Source organism: Tursiops truncatus, chromosome 19 (assembly GCF_011762595.2).
Source record: "Tursiops truncatus isolate mTurTru1 chromosome 19, mTurTru1.mat.Y, whole genome shotgun sequence".
NCBI lineage: Eukaryota > Metazoa > Chordata > Mammalia > Artiodactyla > Delphinidae > Tursiops > Tursiops truncatus.
In genome coordinates, this window is record NC_047052.1 from 17,391,633 (window position 1) to 17,414,019 (window position 22,387).

The 22,387-nt window shown below is 46.0% G+C and overlaps 4 protein-coding genes across 10 annotated transcripts in view; 3 read left to right on the top strand and 1 right to left on the bottom strand.

The window, feature by feature from the left end:
* Nucleotides 1–13,686, bottom strand: part of NIP7 (nucleolar pre-rRNA processing protein NIP7) — an 85,822-nt gene extending 72,136 nt beyond the window's left edge. For 2 of the 4 annotated variants that reach the window (XR_012328299.1, XR_012328298.1), the window contains exons 1-5: nucleotides 13,571–13,686; nucleotides 10,617–10,814; nucleotides 10,410–10,496; nucleotides 10,170–10,308; nucleotides 9,243–9,383 (exon numbers count right to left, since the gene is read on the bottom strand). Coding sequence is in view for 2 of the 4 variants with exons in the window: in XM_073796866.1 (XP_073652967.1) it covers nucleotides 1,278–1,511; nucleotides 9,243–9,383; nucleotides 10,170–10,308; nucleotides 10,410–10,496; nucleotides 10,617–10,672 (657 nt within the window). In the remaining 2 variants the exon portion in view is untranslated. Of the gene's footprint in view, nucleotides 1–179; nucleotides 1,512–4,167; nucleotides 9,037–9,242; nucleotides 9,384–10,169; nucleotides 10,309–10,409; nucleotides 10,497–10,616; nucleotides 10,815–13,570 lie in introns of those variants that run through there. The other 2 variants (XM_073796866.1, XM_004319698.4) reach the window with 2 other exon arrangements.
* TMED6 (transmembrane p24 trafficking protein 6) lies at nucleotides 1,505–8,652 on the top strand. The gene is made up of 4 exons (XM_004319697.4): nucleotides 1,505–2,428; nucleotides 3,689–3,815; nucleotides 5,086–5,237; nucleotides 7,050–8,652. The coding sequence occupies exons 1-4, from the start codon at nucleotides 2,093–2,095 to the stop codon at nucleotides 7,281–7,283; spliced, it is 849 nt and encodes a 282-aa protein (XP_004319745.2). The 5' UTR covers nucleotides 1,505–2,092; the 3' UTR covers nucleotides 7,284–8,652.
* Nucleotides 10,886–20,012, top strand: COG8 (component of oligomeric golgi complex 8). 4 transcript variants are annotated; one of them, XM_033846302.2, is made up of 7 exons: nucleotides 10,893–11,336; nucleotides 12,595–12,802; nucleotides 13,586–14,413; nucleotides 16,515–16,683; nucleotides 17,451–17,626; nucleotide 19,241; nucleotides 19,545–20,012. In XM_033846302.2, exons 1-7 carry the CDS (start codon nucleotides 10,942–10,944, stop codon nucleotides 19,700–19,702), a joined length of 1,935 nt encoding a protein of 644 aa, XP_033702193.1. In that variant the 5' UTR covers nucleotides 10,893–10,941; the 3' UTR covers nucleotides 19,703–20,012. The 4 variants fall into 4 exon arrangements, with proteins under 4 accessions (XP_073652963.1, XP_033702194.1, XP_033702193.1 ...); XM_033846303.2 differs by lacking the exons at nucleotide 19,241; nucleotides 19,545–20,012 and having other exon boundaries at nucleotides 10,892–11,336; nucleotides 16,515–16,689; nucleotides 17,418–17,945; XM_004319700.4 differs by lacking the exons at nucleotide 19,241; nucleotides 19,545–20,012 and having other exon boundaries at nucleotides 10,896–11,336; nucleotides 17,451–17,945.
* Nucleotides 18,084–18,714, top strand: PDF (peptide deformylase, mitochondrial). The gene has a single exon (XM_073796867.1). The coding sequence runs from the start codon at nucleotides 18,088–18,090 to the stop codon at nucleotides 18,712–18,714; it is 627 nt and encodes a 208-aa protein (XP_073652968.1). The 5' UTR covers nucleotides 18,084–18,087.
* Nucleotides 20,013–22,387: the final 2,375 nt, after the last annotated feature.

The following is a 22,387-nucleotide window of genomic DNA, read 5'->3' on the forward strand; positions in this document are numbered from 1 at the left end:
AGTGAGAAGGCAAGAACTTGATCTCCACTCGATCTGGTTATAGATACTTGTGATCTCCCTCCAAACCAAGCTTTAGGATCCAGAAGCTTTTTACCTTCAACTCTCACATTGTTAGATGGCGCTCTCTAGGTAGAAGAATGACACTGTGATACATTTAAGGAAGCAAAATATCCTAATCGTGTTTCTCAAAATTTGAGAAATGCATAGATCCATTAACATTTTTTTTTTTTTTTTGTGGTACGCGGGCCTCTCACTGTTGCGGCCTCTCCCGTTGCGGAGCACAGGCTCCGGACGCCCAGGCTCAGCGGCCATGGGTCACGGGCCCAGCCGCTCTGCGGCATGTGGGATCTTCCCGGACCGGGGCACGAACCTGCGTCCCCTGCATCAGCAGGCGGACTCTCAACCACTGCGCCACCAGGGAAGCCCCCATTAACATTTTTTAATATAACTTCAATGCTATCTTTATTATGTTATAAAATGTATACAGACATAAAACTCTGCCTACAGTTTCTATAGAACTATACAACTTACTATGAACTGGTGATTGTTTTGCTGAATCTAAGTCACTGCTCACCACATGAGTAGTGCTAGGACTGTGGCAGTGGTGGGACTCTGGTGGGGATGCCTGTGCCACTATGTACTGAGAAATGATCCCAGTCTCTCCCACCTTCACCTTAGTGAGACTGCTGCAGAGCCTCTGTGCCTCCAGACTGCTGTGATGTCATCTGGCCTTTGCTGGAACTGAACACAATTATGAAATGTGTTCTTCATAACATAACACATAGCTGTGACAGTTAAAGTATTACCACTTGGAGTCACTGTGATGCCTTCTGAAGCAATACTTGGTTAGAAGGTACTCATGCTGTTTTGTTTTTTAAGATTATGGCTGAGATAAAAACATTTAGACATTGTCAGAACTCAGAGACTAACAGACACACTGTCCTGATGGGTAAGAGTCTGAGGCCCACTCAGGGCCCCAGCTGTGCCAGCTGTTCTTGGAGATGGTGAGTTAGCCACTGGAATCTCTGGATGTCCATTTCCTCATCTCTAATGTAGTAGGTAATAGTACTTCCCTTGTAGGCTGTTGTGAGAATAAAATAAGATGCACGTAACTGTCTCCGCCATGAAGTCAGCCTTTTTCCCCCTGTGGGTGCTGGAGAAGCCACAGATAAAAGAAAGATCAAGGGTTTGAACAATACTCTTTTTATTTATTTGTTTGTTTGTTTATTTATTTTTGGGGGCTGCACTGGGTCTTTGTTGCTGCATGCGGGCTTTCTCTAGTTGCGGCGAGCGGGGCTACTCTTCGTTGTGGTGAGCGGGCTTCTCATTGCTGTGGCTTCTCGTTGCAGAGCACAGGCTCTAGGCATGTGGGCTTCAGTAGTTGTGGCACGAGGGCTCAGTAGTTGTGGCTCACAGGCTCTAAAGCGCAGGCTCAGTAGTTGTGGCGCACGGGCATAGGTAGCTCCGCGGCATGTGGGATCTTCCTGGACCAGGGATCGAACCTGTGTCCCCTGCATTGGCAGGCAGATTGTTAACCACGGCGCCACCAGGGAAGTCCCTGTAATAGTCTTTAAGTGGATTTTGGATAGCTTTAGATGACTGTATCAGTCAGGTGGAAGGTAGCAGAATGAGGATTATCAGTGGAGGGGTTTGACCACTGTCTCTTGCTCATTCTTCATCCATTTAAATTTTTACACACACTTCCATGCTGTGCTTTGCTCGCCTAAACTGTAGCACTGGGCAGAAAGAGGTCTGTTGAAACAGGTGTTGCCCCTCACGTCTTATAGGAGGGACACGTATCATCTAGCAATTTGATACGAATGAGAAAAATCTCCCCAGCCACTGTGTACCGAGAAATGAGTCCGTACATTCAGGTGGTTGTAAATAAATTTGCCTAATGTTTACCCCCAAGAGGCAAGAACTGAAAAATGACAGCCCAGAGGAGGGGTGGAAATCTCTCTTCTGAAGTAATAGATTCTACCTAGCACCCGTGATGTAGGTCTGGTAAGCCACTGAGTTTTTGAGGTGAAAGCAAAATTCTTTCCTGTGAGCCAAACGTGGGGTACCATGCCAGTTCTATTCTGGAATATCTATGTGTGGCCCTGAGACTGGCCTATGTGTGACTTGCAGAGTTAATGATTATCCCAGCAGTTGTCTAAACTGCTTGGTTCCACTGGGCTGCTGCAAGCAGTTAGAGCAGTCTCCAGAGAGCAGCATGTTCCCCTTGCTCTTTGGTGCTGGACTGGTGGTTCTGAACCTAGTGAGCTCTGCAAGGAGCCAGAAGACAGAACCTCTTAGTGGCTCTGGGGACCAGCCCCTCTTCCGTGGTGCGGATCGATACGACTTTGCCATCGTGATCCCTCCAGGAGGCACAGAATGCTTTTGGCAATTTGCCCACCAGACTGGATACTTCTATTTCAGTTATGAGGTGGGTCATACTGGGGACTTGTTTTTCTTGTTTGTTCATTTCCTTTTGTAAAGGGGGTCAGGTTTTAAATGAACACAAGGTTCTAGTTGTCTTTATTATGCTGTGACTCCCCACCTGTTAATGAAACAGACCTGCAGTTAAATGGAAACTCCTGATGGATGAATAATCACTAAAACATATGGTTTGGCTTCTCAAATTGGGGGCTGTGGAAGTGTGCTCAAAGTCATGGGACAAACGGGGTGCCTCTTCCTGGAGAGGTAATCATCACACTTACTCGAGTTTAGAGATGAGAGGCGAAAGAATCCATTTTTTAAATATTAAAATAATATGGATATGGTACCAAGTTGAATGAAAAGTCACATGAACTTTGGAGACAAACCCAGAGATTTCAAAGACGCTTCAGTTTATGAGGTTGGGGGAGCAACATTTACTCTCTTGCCTTTAGGGGTAATTCCAGCAAATTGGAGAATCAGTAACTCAAGGCTTCTCTATGCAGTCAGACCTGTTGCTTTTAGGAAGGTAAATGTTTTCAAGTTGCCTGTTCACAGGCCAAGTACTTTAATCCATGCTGTGCCCAAGGATGGTCTGCTCAACAGTAAACTTAGAAGCTGTTCATTTCCTTTGTTCTTTATCTTAGAAACCTATTAACTTTCTAAATTTTGTTTACAGAGTAAAAGACTATGTTGATCTTATTCTACTCCAATGTAACTTACAATTTATTTTAAATTAACCTATCAGAGATTTTTCTTATCTCTGAATTTATAATAGAATAGTAGCTACTAGTCAGGTCACTGTAGCCTGGGCTTATCAAGACGCAGCTTGGAGGCAAGTACCTATTGAATGCCTTATTTATTTGCTGTCAAGCATCAAATAAGCCCAAATCTGGTATACCACTGGGGAGGTCAAAACCAAGTGAGTTCTGCCAAGAACTCTACAGCCAGATTCATATACACCAACATGTCAGCTGCATGGTCTGAGACGTGTTTTCTTACCAGGGGTGCTATTGGCATTTGGGTCATTTCTTTGTCCTGCTTACTATTTCTAACACGGCAGGCTATTCAGCATTGCTGTCCCCACCCCCCTTCCCCTACTCGCAACACCAGGGCAACGTCTCAGCCCAAATTCAAAGTGGGGGTTGGGCAGTACCATCCCTGATTGAGAACCACTGTGCTGATGGTCACTGGATGTCAATCTTACCATTCAGCTAGCTTCCTGATGATGCAGCAGGAGCTTTTCTCCCTCTTTCATGTGTCTCGGCAGGTTCAGCGGACACTGGGAATGTCACATGACCGGCATGTTGCTGCCACTGCACATACCCCACAGGGTTTCCTTATAGACACCACTAAGAATGTTCGGGGCCAGATTAACTTCTCCACCCAAGAGACAGGTCTGTTTTCGTCATCACGGCTATTATAATAATCATACGTTTCTTTGAAATTGGGAAAATAATGAGGAAATATTGAACTTAATTAAGTACCTGAGATGTAAAAGCTCTGGCTTTTTCACATATGGATGGTGAAATAGTAAGAAAAAGATTTAGCCTTCAACACCAAAAACCAGATTTCCTGGAGACTGCCAATGGCCAAGGACATTAATCAGCGGTCCACTGGCAGTTTGGAAGCAGTCTGCAGGTGACTAATTATTATAACTCCAGGGTCCAGAAGCTCGATTTTATCTTATCATCTCCAACGAACCAGATTATTGGAAAGTGATCAAAACAGGCAGACCCACTTATGATACAGAATTCCAATTAATAAATTTATTATGGGACAGTATTTCTTTTCAGTCATCAAAACACTTGAGCCGGTTACCAAAAAGCAGAACACAAGGAAATGCATGGCCATGAAAAATATCCGCATTCTACAACAAAGCACTTCTCCAGTCACCAGAAAATTCCTACAGCCAGATCGAGCCTGTCCTCACCCTGGACGGCACCAGTCAGTTTGAACTGTCCTCTCTACCAGCCAGGTGCACAAAAAAAGACTATTTCTCAACAGGGACGTAAGAGAATCACTGAGTGGCACAGGATATTCAGCATTATTATGCAGCATCTTTGGCCCCTACGTAGTGCCTTCCAGTCATTTCGACAATCAAATACACTGCCACACCTTTCCAACCCTGCTCCTCCTCACTCCTCCCCCATTACCACACGCGGGGAGGTGACCCCAGTTGAGAACAAGCACCAGTACATACCCCAATCATCAGCCCCCATACAGACCACCTTGCAGGAAGTTACTCCAGTAGGATAGCTTCTTTCATTCACAAAGCATACATTTTTTCCCTACTTTCAAATTCAAATGATATCCCAACTCTCATGGTATGCAAGAAGCAAACCCTATGCTCTTAATATGCTCTTGATCAGAAATTCCTTAAGAGATGTGGGAATTATACGTTGAAAAAGAGGAAGAAAACATTTTCTATCCAACATAGAGCTAAAGCTACTAATATTTGGCAAAACAATATTATAAATAATTAGTAAAATAAGTTTCAAGTAAGATCAGTATCTTCCACATCAAAAACTGGATTTTGTACTTCCTAAGTAAAAAGAAGGTGCTATAGTAGCACACTTAACACTGGAGAAGAGTTATCTCCAGGGAAATCTAGAGGGTGGGAGGGTGGGAGACCAAGATTTGGTAATGATCTAGGGATTCCTACAGGTTTTTATCAGCTTTGTCTAAAAAATCAGCAAAATCACTTTGGTTCTGTGCAAGTATACCTCAATTTTGGAGTCTTCTATGAGGGGCCTGAGATGGACCACAAAGAGAAGAATGAAAGAAAACAACTGAATGATACTTTGGATGCAATTGAGGTAACTGTTTTGTGGGAGAGAAACATCCATGGAAACTGACTTTAAATTTGGAGGAAAGATTAGAATTATGGGAGTAATATCATCAGAGTGAGGGCTCATTTGGGTAGAAAACAAACAGGCAAAGGGATTTGAAGCCTTTAATTAATTTTGTGACTTGGAGCTCTTGAAATTCCTCACTTGTTTTATACCACGAATTGGCAAACAACGGTTCACAGGCCAAATCTGGCCCACTGCCTGTTTGTTTTTTAACTTAGATACAATTCACCACTTTAAGTGTACAGTTTAGTGGTTTACAAGGTCCTGCAACCATTACCAGCATCTAATTCCAGAATAGTTTCATCACCCCAAAAAGAAACTGCAGACCTATTATTCACTCTGTGTTCCCCATGCCCCTCAGCCCTGGGTAATCCCTCACTAATCTACTTTGTTTATATAGATTTGCCTGTTCTGTACACTTATCATATAAGTGGAATCATACAATGTGGCCTTTTGTCTTTGGCTTCTTTTATTTAGCATGTTTTTAAGGTTCATCCACATTGTACCATGTATTAATACTTCATTCCTTTTTCTGGATGAATAGTATTCTATTGTATATTTAAAACACATTTTGTTTATCTACTTATCAGCTGGTAGACATCTGGGTTATTTCCACTTTCTGGCTATCATGAACAATGCTGCTGTGAGCATTTGCCTAGAAATTTTTGTGTGAACATGCTTTCATCTCTGTACACATATAAGCGGTATACGCTGCTGGCACATATGGTAACTTTTTACCTTCACTGAGGAACTGCTATATTCCACAGTGGCTAAACCATTTTACACTCCCACCAGCAGTGTATGAGTGTTGCAATTTCTCCATATCCCTGCCAACATGTTATAGTCTTTTTTGCTATAGCAATCCTAGTGGGTATAAGTGGTATCTTGTGATTTTTGAGTTGTGTCTCCCTGACACTGAGCATCTTTGCATGCTTTTTTGGAGAAATGTCTATTCAAATCCTTTGCCCATTTTAAAATCTGGTTATTTGTCTTTTTATGATTGAGTTCTAAGAGTTCTTTATATATTCTGGATACTAGTCTCTTAACAGATATATGATTTGCAAATATTTTCTCTCATTCTCTGGGATCTCCCTTGACTTTCTTGATAGTCTGCTTGATGCACAAAAGCTCACTGCCTGTTTTTGTAAGTGAAGTTTGACTAGAACACAGCCATGCTCATTTGACAATTACAGTTGGCCCTCTGTATCTGCAGATGCAGAACCTGCAGATGCGGAGGGCTGACTATGGGATTTCAGCATCCTCTGCAGGTCCTGGAACCCATCTCCCCACTGATAATGAGGGACAGCTAACTGGACATATTGTCTATGGCTGCTTTTGTGCTACAGTGGCAGAGCTTAGTAGTTGCAAGAGACTGTATGGCCTGCAAAGCCTAGAATATTTACTGTCTGGCCCTTCCATAAAAATTTGCAGGCCCTTATCTTTTACCATATACAAAGAACAGAAGACATCACCCAGAACAGCAATGATGTGCTGAGTACATGTCTAAATCTAGAGATAATCTGGAGGAACTTTCTAGTTTTAGCACTGAAGTTTTTCATTATAAAAATTATTTTTTTGTAACTGAAGTCCAAGCCATTTTTTCATAGACAACAAAACTAGCATTTATCAACAACTCCAATAGCCAATTTATTACATACTATAAAATCGTAAGTTACTCAACTTCCAGATAAACTAGGTTAGTGCTGGTGGGTACCCAGGGGAGGCTAGATGAGGTTACGGAGGAACCCTTTCTGTGTTTCATTTTCTGTCCTGCAGAAGAGTACACGAAAGCTGCAGAACAATATCTTTCACATGTGGCGATACTACAACTTTGCTCGCATGAGAAAAATGGCTGACTTTTTCCTACTCCAGTCAAACTATAACTATGTGAATTGGTGGTCGACAGCCCAGAGCCTTGTTATTATTCTTTCTGGGATCCTGCAGCTGTATTTCTTGAAGCGTCTCTTCAACATCCCAACGACCACAGACACAAAGAAGCCAAGATGCTAAGCTCGAACAACTACAGTGCCCTGGCTCTTTTCTTCTGGGGCACAAGCTCTCTCAAATCTTTGTAAAGTTATTGGGAAAAAATCAATTTTTCTTGTTAGAAAGTTGTAGCCTATTGCTCTCATCTACACAGGCAAAATAGCAATAAATAAAAGTGTGTAAAGTTTTGACGTTGACTATTTCTAAAGTACACACTAAATGCTACCATCAAAATACTGTCCATCGTACTGCAGCCCCTTAACCTTCACTATGTTTATTTAGAAATTAACAGAGAACCTTGGAAGGGAGAAAAGTTGAAAAATATGGGACAAAAACATATAAAACTGGGTTTTATATGTTGCATACAAAAACAGGAGTTGGTAGAGTGCTTTTTTGTAATTGAAAAATGATTTATTTTTAGAGATGTCACCTTTGGAATTTAAATTAAGCAGTATATGCACTAAAGAAATTGCTTTACAATACAGGTACTTAAAAATTTTTTGTCTGTGACATGTTTTTCACTAAAAAATATTTTAGTAATTCTAAAAATAATTTTGGAAGGCATGGGAGAAGGATGGAGGAGCTAAATTATTATTTCAGGGTTTCTGAGTAGTGCTTTTTGTCCAGTCCAGTCATGTAATTAAAGATTTGTAAGAATATATGTATAAATGAATCACTTTGCTGTACACCTGAAACTAACTCAATATTGTACGTCAACTATACTACAATAAAAAAAATTTTTTAATTAAAAAAAAACCCAAAAGATTTATAAGAGAAATTGTTTTAGAAATCAAGGTGATAAAAATAACATTCAGCCTGGGATCATACCATTCAAGAAAAAGAGTGAGAAAACCGCTTGTAAAAGCCAAGATAATATAATCAAATTATGTTCATAAGATCCTACTCTTAGTAACAGAAATACTCAGTATAAACGTTACAGAAATAACTCTTACCATTTATTCAACACTCTCATTTGCCAGGCACTGTGCTAGATGCTTTACGATCACGATTTCCACTTCTAAAAACTATTCTTAGGAAGACGGCTAGGCTGCTTTTTGAAACAGAAGGAAATGAAGCTTATTAAAGTTTAATGACTCATCTAAGGCCATACAGCTGGTAGATGTGAGAACTGGTGTTTGAATCCAAGTTTTTTTCCACACTACACAGCACCTACCGTAAAGAAAATCGGCAGAATAAACTGCTCTTACTGTTTTATCCAAATTTCATTTGTAAAATTCCACACACGACCTACTATTCTGATGGCAATATCTATCTTTCATAGTATTAATAAATAAGAAAATTCATTATGTTCTTATCATGTGTTTGGAAAAGTGTTATCACAGATAACAATACGCTATTCTTGTCCTCAGTTCCAACAATTTAGAACCTGTTACTCAAAACAAGAAGCCCTCTGATTCAAATATAAAACACAGCATTCTAGTTAGTCATAATCACAAAGATCCAAAACCCCGTTTTTGAGCCATTTCTGCATAATAAGAATCCAGCCTGCATTTGTCCATAATAGAATATTAAACTAAGAAGTCCCTGAAGAGGTCACAGTGTTGACAAAATTCAACATGATGGTGGAGCCTACACAGACACAGGAAACAAAGCTAGGCCCTTCCACACAGCCACAAGTCCTCGCGATGATTTCGTTTTAAGTCAATGTCTCTTCATGCCGCACATATTCCCCAATGTCTGCTTGATGAAATACCACAATCGCCATGGGGTCTACTTTCCTGCAGTCTTGTGTAGACTTTGCTGCCACCCCAAAACCCTGGGATTCAAAAGAAGAGACACTGATTCACTCAAGTCATTCAATAAGTACGTATTGAGGTCTGGAAACAACAAAGACGAAAAGATACAGTTCTTTGAAGAATTCAAAAGGTGCTGAGAATTTAGTCTCTCAAGCGCAGACTGAAAATACATCCATCTTGAATAAAAAGATAACTTGATTTTTTAACAGCAACCATCTCTACTCACCAAAGGGATGTCTGCCATGGAGTACACCACAACTCCCTGGTACTGAGAAGTATTTTCAGTGATTCGACCAAGTCCAGATTTCAGCACATGGTTCCCATACAGGAAGGATTGCTCTGCTCCAGGTTTTATCCACACTTTATACTGTAAAAAAGAGAATTAAATCCAAGAGACATAAAAATGCTAAATAGTTAGACCCCTGCAGATAGGCTAACTGCTAGATCTATGGTTAATTTCTTTCTTTTTATCCCTTATGAACTAAGTTTTTTTGGTTCTTTTATTTATTTCCTTTTCAGTTGAAGTATAGTAATCTATAATACCATGTTAGTTAAAGGCGCAAAACAGTGATCTGATATTTATATACATTACAAAAAGATCACAATAATACAAAGTTATAGTATCTGTGTCATCTGTCTCCATACAAGCTTATTAAGATATTACTGACCATATGCCCCGTGCTATATATGTCACCTGTGAGGTTCGTCTGTCTTGTGACATGAATTTTAAAGAAAAGAGAGAAAGAGTCATGCTTCCCTTAATATGTTCACCCCACGAAGAGACCAGCCAGGAGGTTCTTACCTCGACTCTACAATCAACTTCTCTCATGGGCAGTTTAACAGCTCTTTTTCTGTACCCCACTACGCTCCTCTTCACAGCCACCTATTTGCTTTTCGGTCTTGAGCTGGGTCTGCATAGGCTTTTCAGTTTCTACTGGAGATAACCACCACTACGCGGCCACACAGGGCTCCTACACCTGAGCCCCGACCACGCCCAGGCATTAAGATGTACACACATCTCCAGGTGCTGGCACTGACCCTAAGCACCGTCAGCGACTCCGTCGCAGAAAAGGTGCCCAATTCTGCCTTCTGATGTGGCCCTCAGCCTAGACTTCCTCCATCCCTAGTGGCGGACTGACACCACCCCACAAACCTTGGCATACGGTGCTAGGTAATCCAGAGCCGTGATGTGCAACCGAAACTTGTGGGTCTTCGTGAATTTTCCGAAGCACGTCCCCAGCGACACCAGCTTGTCACCGGAGATGTTGGCGGCCAACTTCAAAATCTTCTCACTGAAGGGATAAAGAAAAAGGCAGTGTCAGATGAGGGAGGCTGGAGGGACCCAGGACCCCACCCGGCTCCATGCTGCCTACCCGGCCCCGCGCCGCCTCACCTCACGTAGTACACCCGGTCGTTGTGCAGCCTGAAACAGTAGGTGCCGTCGGGCCTGTCGACCAGCAGCTGCAGATTCTCCCCGATGCTGAGAGCAAAAGGAGGACTAGAGGCCGCGCCCGGACTCATCCCGGCACCGCGCCCCCCGCTCCACCCACGCCCCTCCGCGCCACCCACACACTCCCTCTTCTGCCCCGCGCACTCTTACTATTTTGCTATCTTCTCAAACATTACTCGCGTCTCCTCTTCAGTCAGAGGCCGCATTTTCCCGCTGGGTTGGAACGCCGGATCCTCGTGCCTCAGTTACCGGAAACGGAAGATCAGCCGCTCCTTGGCAACCTCAAAGCCTGCCTCTCTAGCTGCTTTCCAGTCGTTTCCCCACGCTAGCGCCCCGTAACCTGGACGACTATCGGGGAAAGAAAGCGGGCCTGATGAGAAACCATAGAGACCGGAAGTACGCCCCGGCTGCTTTCGATTCTACGGAGTCAGCGCCCTCGCTGAGCGGGAGGGGAAGTGACGCTGCTGCTGAGAAGATGGCGGCGACAGCGACTCTCCCGCTCTCGACTACGGCCTCGGCCACAGCGACGGCCACCGCGGCTGCTCTCGGGGAGGTGGAGGATGAAGGGCTCCTGGCGTCGCTGTTCCGGGACCGCTTCCCGGAGGCCCAGTGGCGGGAGCGGCCCGACGTGGGCCGCTACCTCAGGGAGTTGAGCGGCTCGGGGCTGGAACGGCTGCGGCGCGAGCCCGACCGCCTGGCCGAGGAGCGAGCGCAGCTGCTGCAGCAGACGCGCGACTTGGCCTTCGCCAACTACAAGACCTTCATCCGCGGCGCCGAGTGCACCGAGCGCATCCACCGCCTCTTTGGCGACGTGGAGGAGTCGCTTGGCCGCCTGCTCGACCGCTTGCCCAGCTTCCAACAGAGCTGCAGGTGCGGCGGGTCCGGTGCTAAAGGGGCTTTTAATACCTGTAATCGCTATCATTTACGACGATAGAAATAGCTAACACTTAGATAGCGCTTACCATATGCCAGGTTCTCCTCTGAGCATTTCATTAACCCATTTAAACTGCACAGCAGCCTTCGAGGTAGGTATTGTTATTTGCATTTTGCGTATGAGGAAGTTAAGACACAGAGGTTAGTGACCGTCCCAGGGCACAGCTAGTAAGTTTTGAAGTCAGAATTGGAACCCAGCAGCACGTCCCTCTCTCATAGGGCTGTTGTGAGCACTAAATAAAGAGAATCCATGCAAAGCACTTATCATTGGGTCCGACATAATTAACACTCTACAATTGTCAGCTTAATATATGTGCATATTTATGTAAACCTATACACACAACACAAACACACAACACACATGTACACACAACAGCTTGGACCAGAGGTCATCTGCTCTAAACCGTTCATTGATAGGAGGCTGACAAGGAAATCCTCCCGTTTGGGGACAGTAAAAATCATCATCCAAAAAAAAAAAATCTTCCTTTTTGACCCATATTCTCCCTCCCTCGACCCTCAATCCATTATCCCTAATTCTGCCTTCCAGTCTTTCGTGATAAAAGTTTAAGTTTTCTTTTGAGTCTTTGCATATTTGAGAATAGCTTTCATACTCTTCCAATCCCTTAGAATAGATGGAGGGCTTCACAAAGCAGGTGTCTGCAGTTATCGAGAAGAAATGGAGACTGTAGCAGGAACTGAGGTTGGACCATAGCATAGGAGATTAAGAGGCTGAGGGAACTTGGGGGTAAGGCTGTAGTTCTAGGCTAGTTAGGGCATTATGAAAATAATAAGAATAGCTGTTATTAAAGGAACATTTACTCCATATCAGGTCCTATGTTAAATGCTTTATACACATCATCTCATTTAATTCTCACATCCTTATGAGGTGGGTCCTGTTACTATTTTACCAATGAAGAAACAGTTCAGAGAGCCTAAGTACCTTGCTACAGCTTGTTAAGTGGCAGATCTGGGTTCAAATCTTTTTATCACTTATTAGTTGTGTGATCTTGGACAAGTTGCTTAAAATCTCTGGGATTAAAATTTCAAGGGTAAAAGTACTTATGTAATGGGGTTGGTGTGAAGATTAAATCAGATAAATCAGCCCAGTGCTCAGTTCATAGTAAGTGCTTGGAATTTGTAGCTAAGACTTGGATGCAGAGCAGTGAACCACCAATGTACTCCTGATTGTTACTAGGAATTTTGTGAAAGAGGCTGAGGAGATCAGCTCCAATCGCCGAATGAACACCCTGACTCTAAACCGGCACACGGAAATCCTGGAAATCCTGGAGATCCCTCAGCTCATGGACACCTGTGTCCGGAACAGCTATTATGAAGAGGCCCTGGAGCTTGCAGCCTATGTACGCCGACTGGAAAGGAAATACTCCTCCATCCCCGTCATCCAGGTAGCCAACTTGCCCAGAGAGGACTCAAGCTGATGTTCTTGTGATCAGTAATTCTGTGGTCATCACTGACCCTTTAGGCAGAAACCTTAGGGAAACTCCTTGCATTTTTCACATCAGTTTCTGCAAGGCAGGCAGGCTTGATCATAAAACATACATTCATTATTCAGTCAGCTGATAAATATTAATCATGTGCCAGGCATTGATCTAGATGCTGGGGGTACAATGTGAACAAAGACAAGGCCTTGGCTCTCATAAGCTGCTAGTTGGCAAATAAATAAATAATATCCTTTCAGATAGTGTTAAGTATCTTAACAAAATAAACCAGGGAATGGGGCGGGAGGCTAAGGTGGGTTACTCTAGGTAGAGTGGTCAGGAAAGGCTCTTCTGGTGAGATAACATTTAAGCTGAGACCCAGATGACGAGAAGGAGCCAGCCACATGAAGATGTGGGGGGAGAGCCAACCAGAAAGTGGTACGAACAAGTATAGCAGGCTAAGGAGGGAAGAAGTTGGAGTGTTTGAAGTATAAAGATAGCCATTCTGGCTGGATTGCAGTGAGCAAGGGGAGAGCATTAGGAAGCAGGTGAGGGCAGAAGAACCAGGCAGGGCCCGTAGGCCACAGTGAACCAAACCTTTGCTGGTGAACCTGTATGCATCAGTTTTAGGAAATCTACTTTGTATGTCAGGACAGCAGTGGGAATGTTGGTCTGCAGTATTCAGGGTTAGTGGAATGGGTTCCAGGGAGTGTCTTTCCCAGCGTGGTGACTCACCCCCTGTGTCGTCAGGGCATTGTGAACGAAGTGCGCCAGTCCATGCAGCTGATGCTGAGCCAGCTGATCCAACAACTGAGGACGAACATCCAGCTCCCTGCCTGCCTCCGTGTCATTGGCTTCTTACGGCAAATGGATGTCTTCACCGAGGCTGAGTTGAGGGTCAAGTTTCTTCAGGCCCGAGATGCTTGGCTCCGATCTATCCTGACTGCCATCCCCAGTGATGATCCCTATTTCCACATCACGAAAACCATCGAGGCCTGCCGTGTCCATCTGTTCGATATTATCACCCAGTACCGTGCCATCTTCTCAGACGAGGACCCGTTGCTGCCCCCTGCCATAGGCGAGCACACCGTGAATGAGAGTGCCATCTTCCATGGCTGGGTGCTGCAGAAAGTCTCACAATTCCTGCAGGTGCTGGAGACTGACCTTAACCGAGGGATAGGCAGCCGTCTGGACTCTCTGCTAGGCCAGTGCATGTACTTTGGACTGTCTTTTAGCCGGGTAGGGGCTGATTTCCGGGGTCAGTTAGCTCCTGTTTTCCAGCGAGTGGCTATCAGCACTTTCCAGAAAGCAATTCAGGAAACGGTCGAGAAGTTCCAGGATGAAATGAACTCCTACACCCTCATCTCAGCTCCAGCCATCCTGAGCAGCAGTAACCTGCCTGCTGCTGTTCCAGTCACTCAGCCGGGGACCCTGCAGCCGCCCATGGTGCTCTTAGACTTCCCACCCCTTGCCTGCTTCCTCAACAATATTCTGGTCGCCTTCAATGATCTGCGCCTCTGCTGCCCCATGGCCCTGGCGCAGGATGTGACTGTGGCCCTGGAAGACGCCCTTGCCAAGGTGAGCATGTACTGTTGGCTCTCTTCTGGGGCCTCCTTTAGTAACAAGTGGCCAGACTTTTGTAATAAACCAGTCTGTGTGACAGTGGTGCCTGCTGACTTCGGTTTAGTGTGGTTTTAGAGGTTTTTCTGGTTGAAAAGCTCTGGTTAGTCTCCTTTCATGAAGTGTCTCACCTGTAGTAATGGTTCAGTAATATATTGATTTTCTATTGCTGCATAACAAACTCACACAAACATAGCAGCTTAAACAACACACATTTATCATGTCTGTTTCTGTCGGTCAGGAGTCCAGGCACAGCCTAAATGGGTTGGTCCTCTGCTCACAAGGTTGCAATCAAGGTGTTGGCCAGGCTGTGGACTCATCTGGAGCTCAGGGTCCCCTCCTTTCAAGCTCACTCACAGTGGCAGATTTCTGTTCCTTACAGTTGTAGGACTGAGGCCCTCAACTCCTAGAGACCAGCCCACTCCACAGGCAGTTCAGTGTGGCTTTTTGATTCTTCAGAGCCAATGGGAGCGCATCTCTCCTTGCTAAGTCTCCTTTAGAGGAGTCCTCAACCCTCTTTTAAGAGGCTCATCTAATTAGGGTAGGCCCACCCAGGATAACCTCCCTTTTCATTAATTCAATCAGCCGGTTAGGGACGTTAATTAAAACGGCCAAATCCTTCACCTTCGCCATATTCTGTGGGTTAGAAACAAGTCACAGATTCTGCCTGCACTCAAGGGAAGGAGATTACACAAAGGAGTGGATACCAGGGGGCGGGGATTACAAGAGCCATATTAGAATTCTGCCTAATACAAGTAATACTACCAACATTGCTAATATCCGAGTATGGTGCATTTTTACACATTAAATCTTTAGATATTGGGTGTTTCTTATAATTGATGACATCTTACAGTTGCTGTCAGCCAGGTGGCAGTTGTGATGTGGTTGTATAAAATCTTTCTGTTGATGTCCTCCTGTAAGAAAGAGCAAGGAGGGCTTCCCTGGTGGTGCAGTGGTTGAGAGTCTGCCTGCCAACACAGGGGACACGGGTTCGTGCCCCGGTCCGGGAAGATCCCACATGCCACGGAGCAGCTGGGCCCGTGAGCCATGGCCGCTGAGCCTGCGCGTCCGGAGTCTGTGCTCCGCGATGGGAGAGGCCACAACAGTGAGAGGCCCGCGTACCGCAAAAAAAAAAAAAAAAAGAGCAAGGAAGCATGAGCAACAAAGCTTTTTAGGGTCAGTGCAATTCAGATAATAGTAATTAGCTAATATTCATCTAGAGCTTACTTCATGCCACGTAATTTATCATACTTTACACATATTAAAACTTAATTCTCACAACCCTGTGAGGTTAGGTCCTGTTGCTGGCCCTACTTTATAGATGAGGGAACTCAGGCACAGAGGGCGTGGGGTGCTTAAGTAATCACTTAGAGGCCATAGAACCAGTGAGTGGCACAGCTGGAGTTTGAGCCCAGAACGTCTGGCACCAGAGTCTATATTCGTTATTTATTTGTTTGTTTGTTTGGCCGTGCCTCTTGGCTTGTGACCAGAGATTGAACCTGGGCCCTCGGCAGTGAAAGCACAGAGCTCCAACCACTGGACTGCCAGGGAACTCCCCAGAGTTTATGTTCTTAACTCTGTCACTGTGACCCTGCCTGTAATGTCAGCTAGGCTGTTATTTGTATGTGGAACTTCTTTTCCAGCTCTATTTTTTCCTCCTTTACAATTTTCTAGTGGTTCTAGCATTGTGGAACTTCAGAGGCCTTACTCAGTAGAAGCCTTTTATAGTGTTGCTTCATCTTCCTGGATCCACCATAGTTCTGGTCCATCTCCCATGGGAGCCAAAAGCAATGTATTCTGTGTATAATTTCATGATGCTCCTCCACTGGAACTGGAAACTGCACTGGTAATAAAACTAGTTGGATAAGAAATACATCAGTGAAGTGACAGAATTGTGAAGATTGACCACAATTGTGAATTTAAACAAGATAATAATATCATGTACGGTTTGGAACAACTTTCTTCATGAAAACTTGAGGGCTGCACATTTGTACCTAGTTTTATACACTGCTGATGGTGATAGACTAACCCGGTGATTGATGGTGCCCTTGTCTCTTAGGTAACAAAAGTAATCTTGGCCTTCCATCGTGCCGAAGAGGCTGCCTTCAGCAGTGGGGAGCAAGAGCTCTTCGTCCAGTTCTGCACTGTCTTCCTGGAAGACCTCGTTCCTTATTTAAATCGCTGTCTCCAAGTCCTTTTTCCTCCAGCTCAGATGGCACAGACCTTAGGTAAAAGATTCTTAAAACTATTTTATTGACATAATTCACATACTAAATAATTCACCTATTTGTAAAATTCACGGTTTTTAGTAAGTGTACACAGGTGTGCAACCGTTACTACCATCTAGTTTTAGAAAGATCCCCGGTGTTCATTTGTCGTCATTCCCCAATCTTGCCCTTAGCCCCTGGCAGCCACTAACCTTTCTGTTGCAGTAGATTTGCCCTTTCTGGACATTTCTTATCAACAGAATCATACATTATGTTTATATCTAGCTAAGTGGAAGAAGCCAGTCACAAAAGAACCACATAATGTATGATTCCATTGACATTAAATGTTTACAGATGGTGTTTTTAAAATATTTTTTAGAATTTACCTTCCCTTCCCTATGCCCCCTCTCTCTCTGCCTGTGAAGGGGGTGTGGGAGGCACAATTTCCCAAAGGGTAGTGGGCCAGTGATCCCACCAGCAGAGTGGCTGCTCTCTGCTCCCCCAGCTTTTCCTTGGGCCTGTCCAGGGAATCCAGTGCCTGCTGAGGCTCTCCTGGTGCTTTTTTTCTCCATCCGTCCTGCACTGTGCTGTTTCCATTACTTTCAAAGTCTGGCTTTACCGCATAGGTGCCTGTCCCATATCACAAAGTGATTTTTACTGTATTGAAAGATGGTAACTGTGTTCGTTACTTCCAATAAGTGTTTTTTTGTTTTTGTTCTTTTACCTGTGACACATAATTAAATTCATTAAACGCTTTTTCCACTTCTATTCTTTACCATCTGGGCCAGGCATTCCACCCACTCAGCTCTCCAAGTACGGAAACCTGGGGCATGTGAACGTCAGCGTCGTCCAGGAGCCTCTGGCCTTTATCCTGCCGAAGAGAGAGATGGCCTTCTGTCTAGACGACAAGGAGCTAGTCCCCGAGGTCACAGCTCCAGCGCCAGAACCCCCAGACGAGGGGCCAGTCCTCGAACCTGTCACCCCGGCTTTCCCTGACGGGGGGCAACAGGAGGTGGGATCCGTGGGACCGCCGCAGGCAGCCGACGAGCCTAGTGCAGGCACTTGACAGGCGTCCCCTGCGCCTGGGCCGGTGCGGCGGGTACCGGGGCCCCGGAGCCCGAGGGGCTTACTTACTGCAGCGCGCGGTGGGAACGGGAGTTGCCGCGCGTGGGAGAGGCTGCGAAGGCATAATTAACGGGAGAACCTCCTGGATATTCTTGTAAATGCTTGATTAAACTATCAGAAATGGAATTAAGTAATAAAGCTGGTGGACGCCACCCAGAGGCAGGCTGCGAAGCGTGAGCGGCGCCGGCGTTCCCGGAAGGCCCGCGGGAACTGCACTTCCCGGAGTCCCTGGGGGCGGGAGCTTCGGCTACGGGGGCCGGCTAGGGACGCGTGCGGGCGGGTGGCTAGGCTCCACGCGCCATGGGTCAGCTGGGGGCTGGGCTGCTGCTGCGGTGGCTGCGGGCGCGTGGCTGCGTGAGGCCGGCCTTGCAGTGGGGAGAGCGGGTAGCGGGCGGCGGTGCCCGGGCCTGCAGCTCCAGGCACCCCCCGGATGGCCTCGAGGGCCCGGCGCGCCGGCGCTCCTACTGGCGCTACGTACGGCGTCTGGTGCAGGGAGCGCCGGAGCCGCCGTACCCGCGCGTGTGCCAGGTCGGGGACCCGGCGCTGCGGGCCGTGGCGGCCCCGGTAGAGGCGGCACAGCTGGCGGGACCCGAGCTGCAGCAGCTGGTGCAGCGGCTGGTGCAGGTGATGCGACGCCGCCGCTGCGTGGGCTTGAGTGCGCCGCAGCTCGGAGTGCCGCTGCAGGTGCTGGCGGTCGAGTTCCCCGAGGCGCTCTTCCACGCATGCGCGCCGCGCGTGCGCGAGGCCCGTCAGATGGAAACCTTCCCCCTGCGCGTGTTCGTGAACCCCAGCCTGCGTGTGCTGGACAGCCGCCTGGTCACCTTCCCCGAGGGCTGCGAGAGCATCAGCGGCTTCCTGGCCTGCGTGCCCCGCTTCCAGGCGGTGCAGATCTCAGGTGCGCGGCGGTGGGGTCCCTGGGGCGGATAGGTAAATGCGTGCTCCCCTTTAACCTTCGGAGGCGGCGGCCTCGGATCCCACTAAACGGTTTCCGCAAAGTTCCAGTTAAAGCGTAGACAGGTTGATGGCTGATCAGCGGAACCTACCTACCCACGAGCAGACCCTGGAGTGGACAAAATTCAGGACTGACGCGATGCGATGGGGCAGGAGGCGCCTGTGAGGGCAGAGCCAGCTCAAGTGGGGCACAGGGTTGGGGGTTGGAGTTTGGGAGGGTGGCCTGATTCCCCTGTTAGCTCACACCACATCCTCTGCCCTGTCACTCACCTTGTGCCTGTTTGTCTGTCTCTCTCTCTCTCTCTCTCGCTCTCTCACACACACACACACACACACACACACACACACACACTCTCTCTCTCTCTCTCTCTCTCTCTCTCTCTCTCTCTCTCTCTCTTCTGCGCCAATTAGATCTGTCACGTGGAATGGGAGAAGTAGAACCCAGCTTTGCCTAACCCAAAGTGATAAGCCATTACCTGTCATACCACAGGATGTTTTGCAGAGTGTGATTCTTTGCTGGGGTTGGGATGATTGTTCCTCTTGAGCAAGTCACTTGGGAAGATCATTTCTCATTTCAGCCCCATAGCGAACCCAGCAACCTACTCGTCAGAGTTGGGAACCAGGCTGAATACTTGGTAAGAGGCAGAGTTCAGACTTCTTTTCTAGGAAGCATAGGGGCTGCCGTCTGCATCCCCTTCTGATATTGCCTCTTGTAAATAGGAACAGCCAGGGGCAAGGAAAGGCTAAGTAGGTTGAGAATGATGCAGTTCAGCATGTCCTCACCCAGGCTGTACCTTCCTTTTCAGGGATGGACCCCGGAGGAGAACAGGTGGTGTGGCAGGCCAGTGGGTGGGCAGCCCGCATTATCCAGCATGAGATGGACCACTTGCAGGGCTGCCTGTTCATTGACAAAATGGACAGCAAGACATTTACAAACATCCATTGGATGGAGGTGAATGACTAAAGCTTTCCTGCTGCATCTGAGGACCCTGAAAACCAAGACACAAACATTTTGGCTTTAAGCTGGGCATGTCTTACCTGGCATCGACTTGGTATTGGCTCTGCTCCGACAGAAAACAATGGCCTGTCAAAGCATGCCTTCCCGAGTTGGAGGAAGATGTTAATGTTTGCCCTGAAATGAGCTATGGACAATGTATTGCCTTTAACTTGAGAAGAAAAATAACTCCCCTGAAGGAGTGGACATTTCCTGGCAATTTTGTATGGAGATAAAGATGGGGCGCGGGCAAGTAAATAGCCACTCTCAGTAGACATGATTTCAGAAGAGCTGTATCATCTGTTCCCAAAGCCAAGATTAGATAATATAGTCCCCAAACACCTGAAAGCTGTGTTTTAAAATGCGGATTAAGGCTGTGGTTGATCGCCTTCACCAAGTTCTTACGTTTACAAAGGGCTCAAGTGTGTTACCTGCATAGTCTCCATTTGTTTTGGATACCAGTTTGCCTGTGGAAGTAAAACACAGGACAGAATGTCCCCAGTTCAATGACAATATTAAGGTAACTGAGTATTCATACATTTTAACAGGTTCAGATACAGTTTAGGTCTCCAGCTTTTGCTTTCCACCTTTAACAGACCTGGGGAAGACTTTTCTGCTGAGATCTCTTAGGCAGCTGGTACTTGGCTCATTCTTTGGATGGAGGCCATGGAGCAGGGCTGGGGGAGGGGTGATATAGGTTTCCTCACGATCTGAAAGAAGAGTGTTCTGATGAAACCTTTCCTAAGCTGAAATAGCATAAATTGAAGAAGCAGTTACCTTGGGACACATCTTGCTAACAGATGCACAAAATAAATGGAGATAAAGCACAGATTGTCACAGATACAGTTCAAAACTGTGGTGGCTTGATGCTGTGCACAGCTCCCAGGTAAGGAGCTTGGCGGTGCCACTCTGGCAGCTCTGAGTGCGTGCTGCTTCTATAATGGCTCACTGCAAAACAAAAGCTGAATGCTATTTCAGCTTTCACCTTTTTCGTAGAAGTGAAAATCCTCTTCAAATTTCTTTCCATTAGTGAAAACAGGTACTAATATAGGTCTTTCATAAAAGCAAAGCAGTGTAAAGTGAAGTTACAAAAAGTGGGGGATGCCTGTAGTTGAGAAGGAGCAAAGAGCCTCTTCCTGTCACAATTAGGGCAGAAACAGAAAGCAGAACTTGTGCTTCCTCGTCAGCACACTTATTCTGAAAAAAATAAATTAGCATCATGGTGACCAGTGTTTTAGCTTTAAGATTCTGTCACAGCTTTGTCAAGAGGTTAAGGAACTCATTTCTTTTGATACTTGTCTTACCTCAGTTTTATGTTGAGTTTTGCCATGCAGGTACTCTTACCAAAGTCCTCAAAATCCAAGTACCCATAGAGTAAGAAGTCCAGTAAGTTGTTTAGAGAAAATGTGTTTTGAACAGTAGTTAATTAAATGACCCCAGGAAAGACCCATTTTCCCCCATGGCTTTCTCTAAACAGCCAAGCCTGGGGGCCTGTGAGGCCAAGCAAAAGAGAACTGGCTCTCTGTGCATCACACTTCAGAGAGAAACAGGGCCCAGCACTGCCCTGAGGTGAGGACAGAGACTCAGCCACCTGGGAATCTGTAGTGAGCTCTCACGTATACTGAAAACACGTATCCTTAGGAAAGTTAGAATTCAGTGAGCCTCCTTTCTATTGGACACTGTTCAGAAGCTCCTGCAGGATGGCATCAAAACATTCTGAAGATTCCTTACAGGCTCTGCGGTTAACCGTCCTTAGTAATGCCTTTGTAATGCAGATTAGTAGTATTTGCCTGAAGCTTCCTGAATCAAGGCCTAAAAGTAAATGATTGCCCAGGGTGGACTGTGGAGAAAGCCTGAGACTACGCTGCTGACAATATATGAAATTTACTGTTATAACCAAATCCACATACAAGGAAGGATTTGATCAACTAGCCCAAGACACTACAACCCAAAGACAAAAAATTCTTGCATTTACAAGAAAGAAAATCTCTCCCACCTTGGCCAGATATTATCAGCTGCAGAACCACACAGATCAGCACCTTGAGCTAATAAAAGTTTTAGAAGTCAACTTCCACAGCGAAAATCAATGTAGGCAGAAGGTTTAGAACAGAATTCCCAGGTAGGGAGGAAGTGAATTTCAGAGCAAGCGCTTAGGGAAGGAAATTCCTCTGCACATATTAGCCACATTGAGCATAGCCACCGTGCCAGCCTCAGTAGTGAACAGAACATTCATTTGCCCTGTTACTGGTGGTAGAGAGAGAAATGGAAAGGCAGGGCAGCTGTGAAAGCTGTGACTAGAGCTGTGAGGATGAACCACGGCAGTCCTACAGTTTCTGCTAACCCCTGTGACTTGCCAAGGTGTTCAAGCAGTAGAAATAAGGAAGCAGGTTAAGAAAAAAAAAAAAAAGGCAAGAGCCTTCTGATTTAAGTAAAGGTAACCAGACACAACTAACTAAAATGAAGCAGTACAAGGAGGGGGTGGTTTATAGACCAGCAATTGGCGGCTGAAGGCACATAACTAATCAAGAATATAATAGGGGAGCTCCTGAGTGAGTGACAAAGATCCCAGCCACAGTGACATCTGGAGGTCAGGCCTGCTGATCCACCAGCACTGGAGAGGAACACTGGGCCTAAGCCTTCAAGGAACCAAGCAAA

Excerpts from the sequence above, each read along its gene's own strand:
- TMED6 (XM_004319697.4), top strand. The coding sequence starts at position 2,093 with ATGTGTGGCCCTGAGACTGGCCTATGTGTGACTTGCAGAGTTAATGAT. Across the intron at positions 2,429-3,688 it reads ACTTCTATTTCAGTTATGAG|GTTCAGCGGACACTGGGAAT; the intron begins GTGGGTCATACT and ends GTGTCTCGGCAG. Across the intron at positions 5,238-7,049 it reads ATACTTTGGATGCAATTGAG|AAGAGTACACGAAAGCTGCA; the intron begins GTAACTGTTTTG and ends TCTGTCCTGCAG.
- COG8 (XM_033846302.2), top strand. The coding sequence starts at position 10,942 with ATGGCGGCGACAGCGACTCTCCCGCTCTCGACTACGGCCTCGGCCACA. Across the intron at positions 11,337-12,594 it reads AGCTTCCAACAGAGCTGCAG|GAATTTTGTGAAAGAGGCTG; the intron begins GTGCGGCGGGTC and ends GATTGTTACTAG. Across the intron at positions 16,684-17,450 it reads TCAGATGGCACAGACCTTAG|GCATTCCACCCACTCAGCTC; the intron begins GTAAAAGATTCT and ends CATCTGGGCCAG.
- PDF (XM_073796867.1), top strand. The coding sequence starts at position 18,088 with ATGGGTCAGCTGGGGGCTGGGCTGCTGCTGCGGTGGCTGCGGGCGCGT.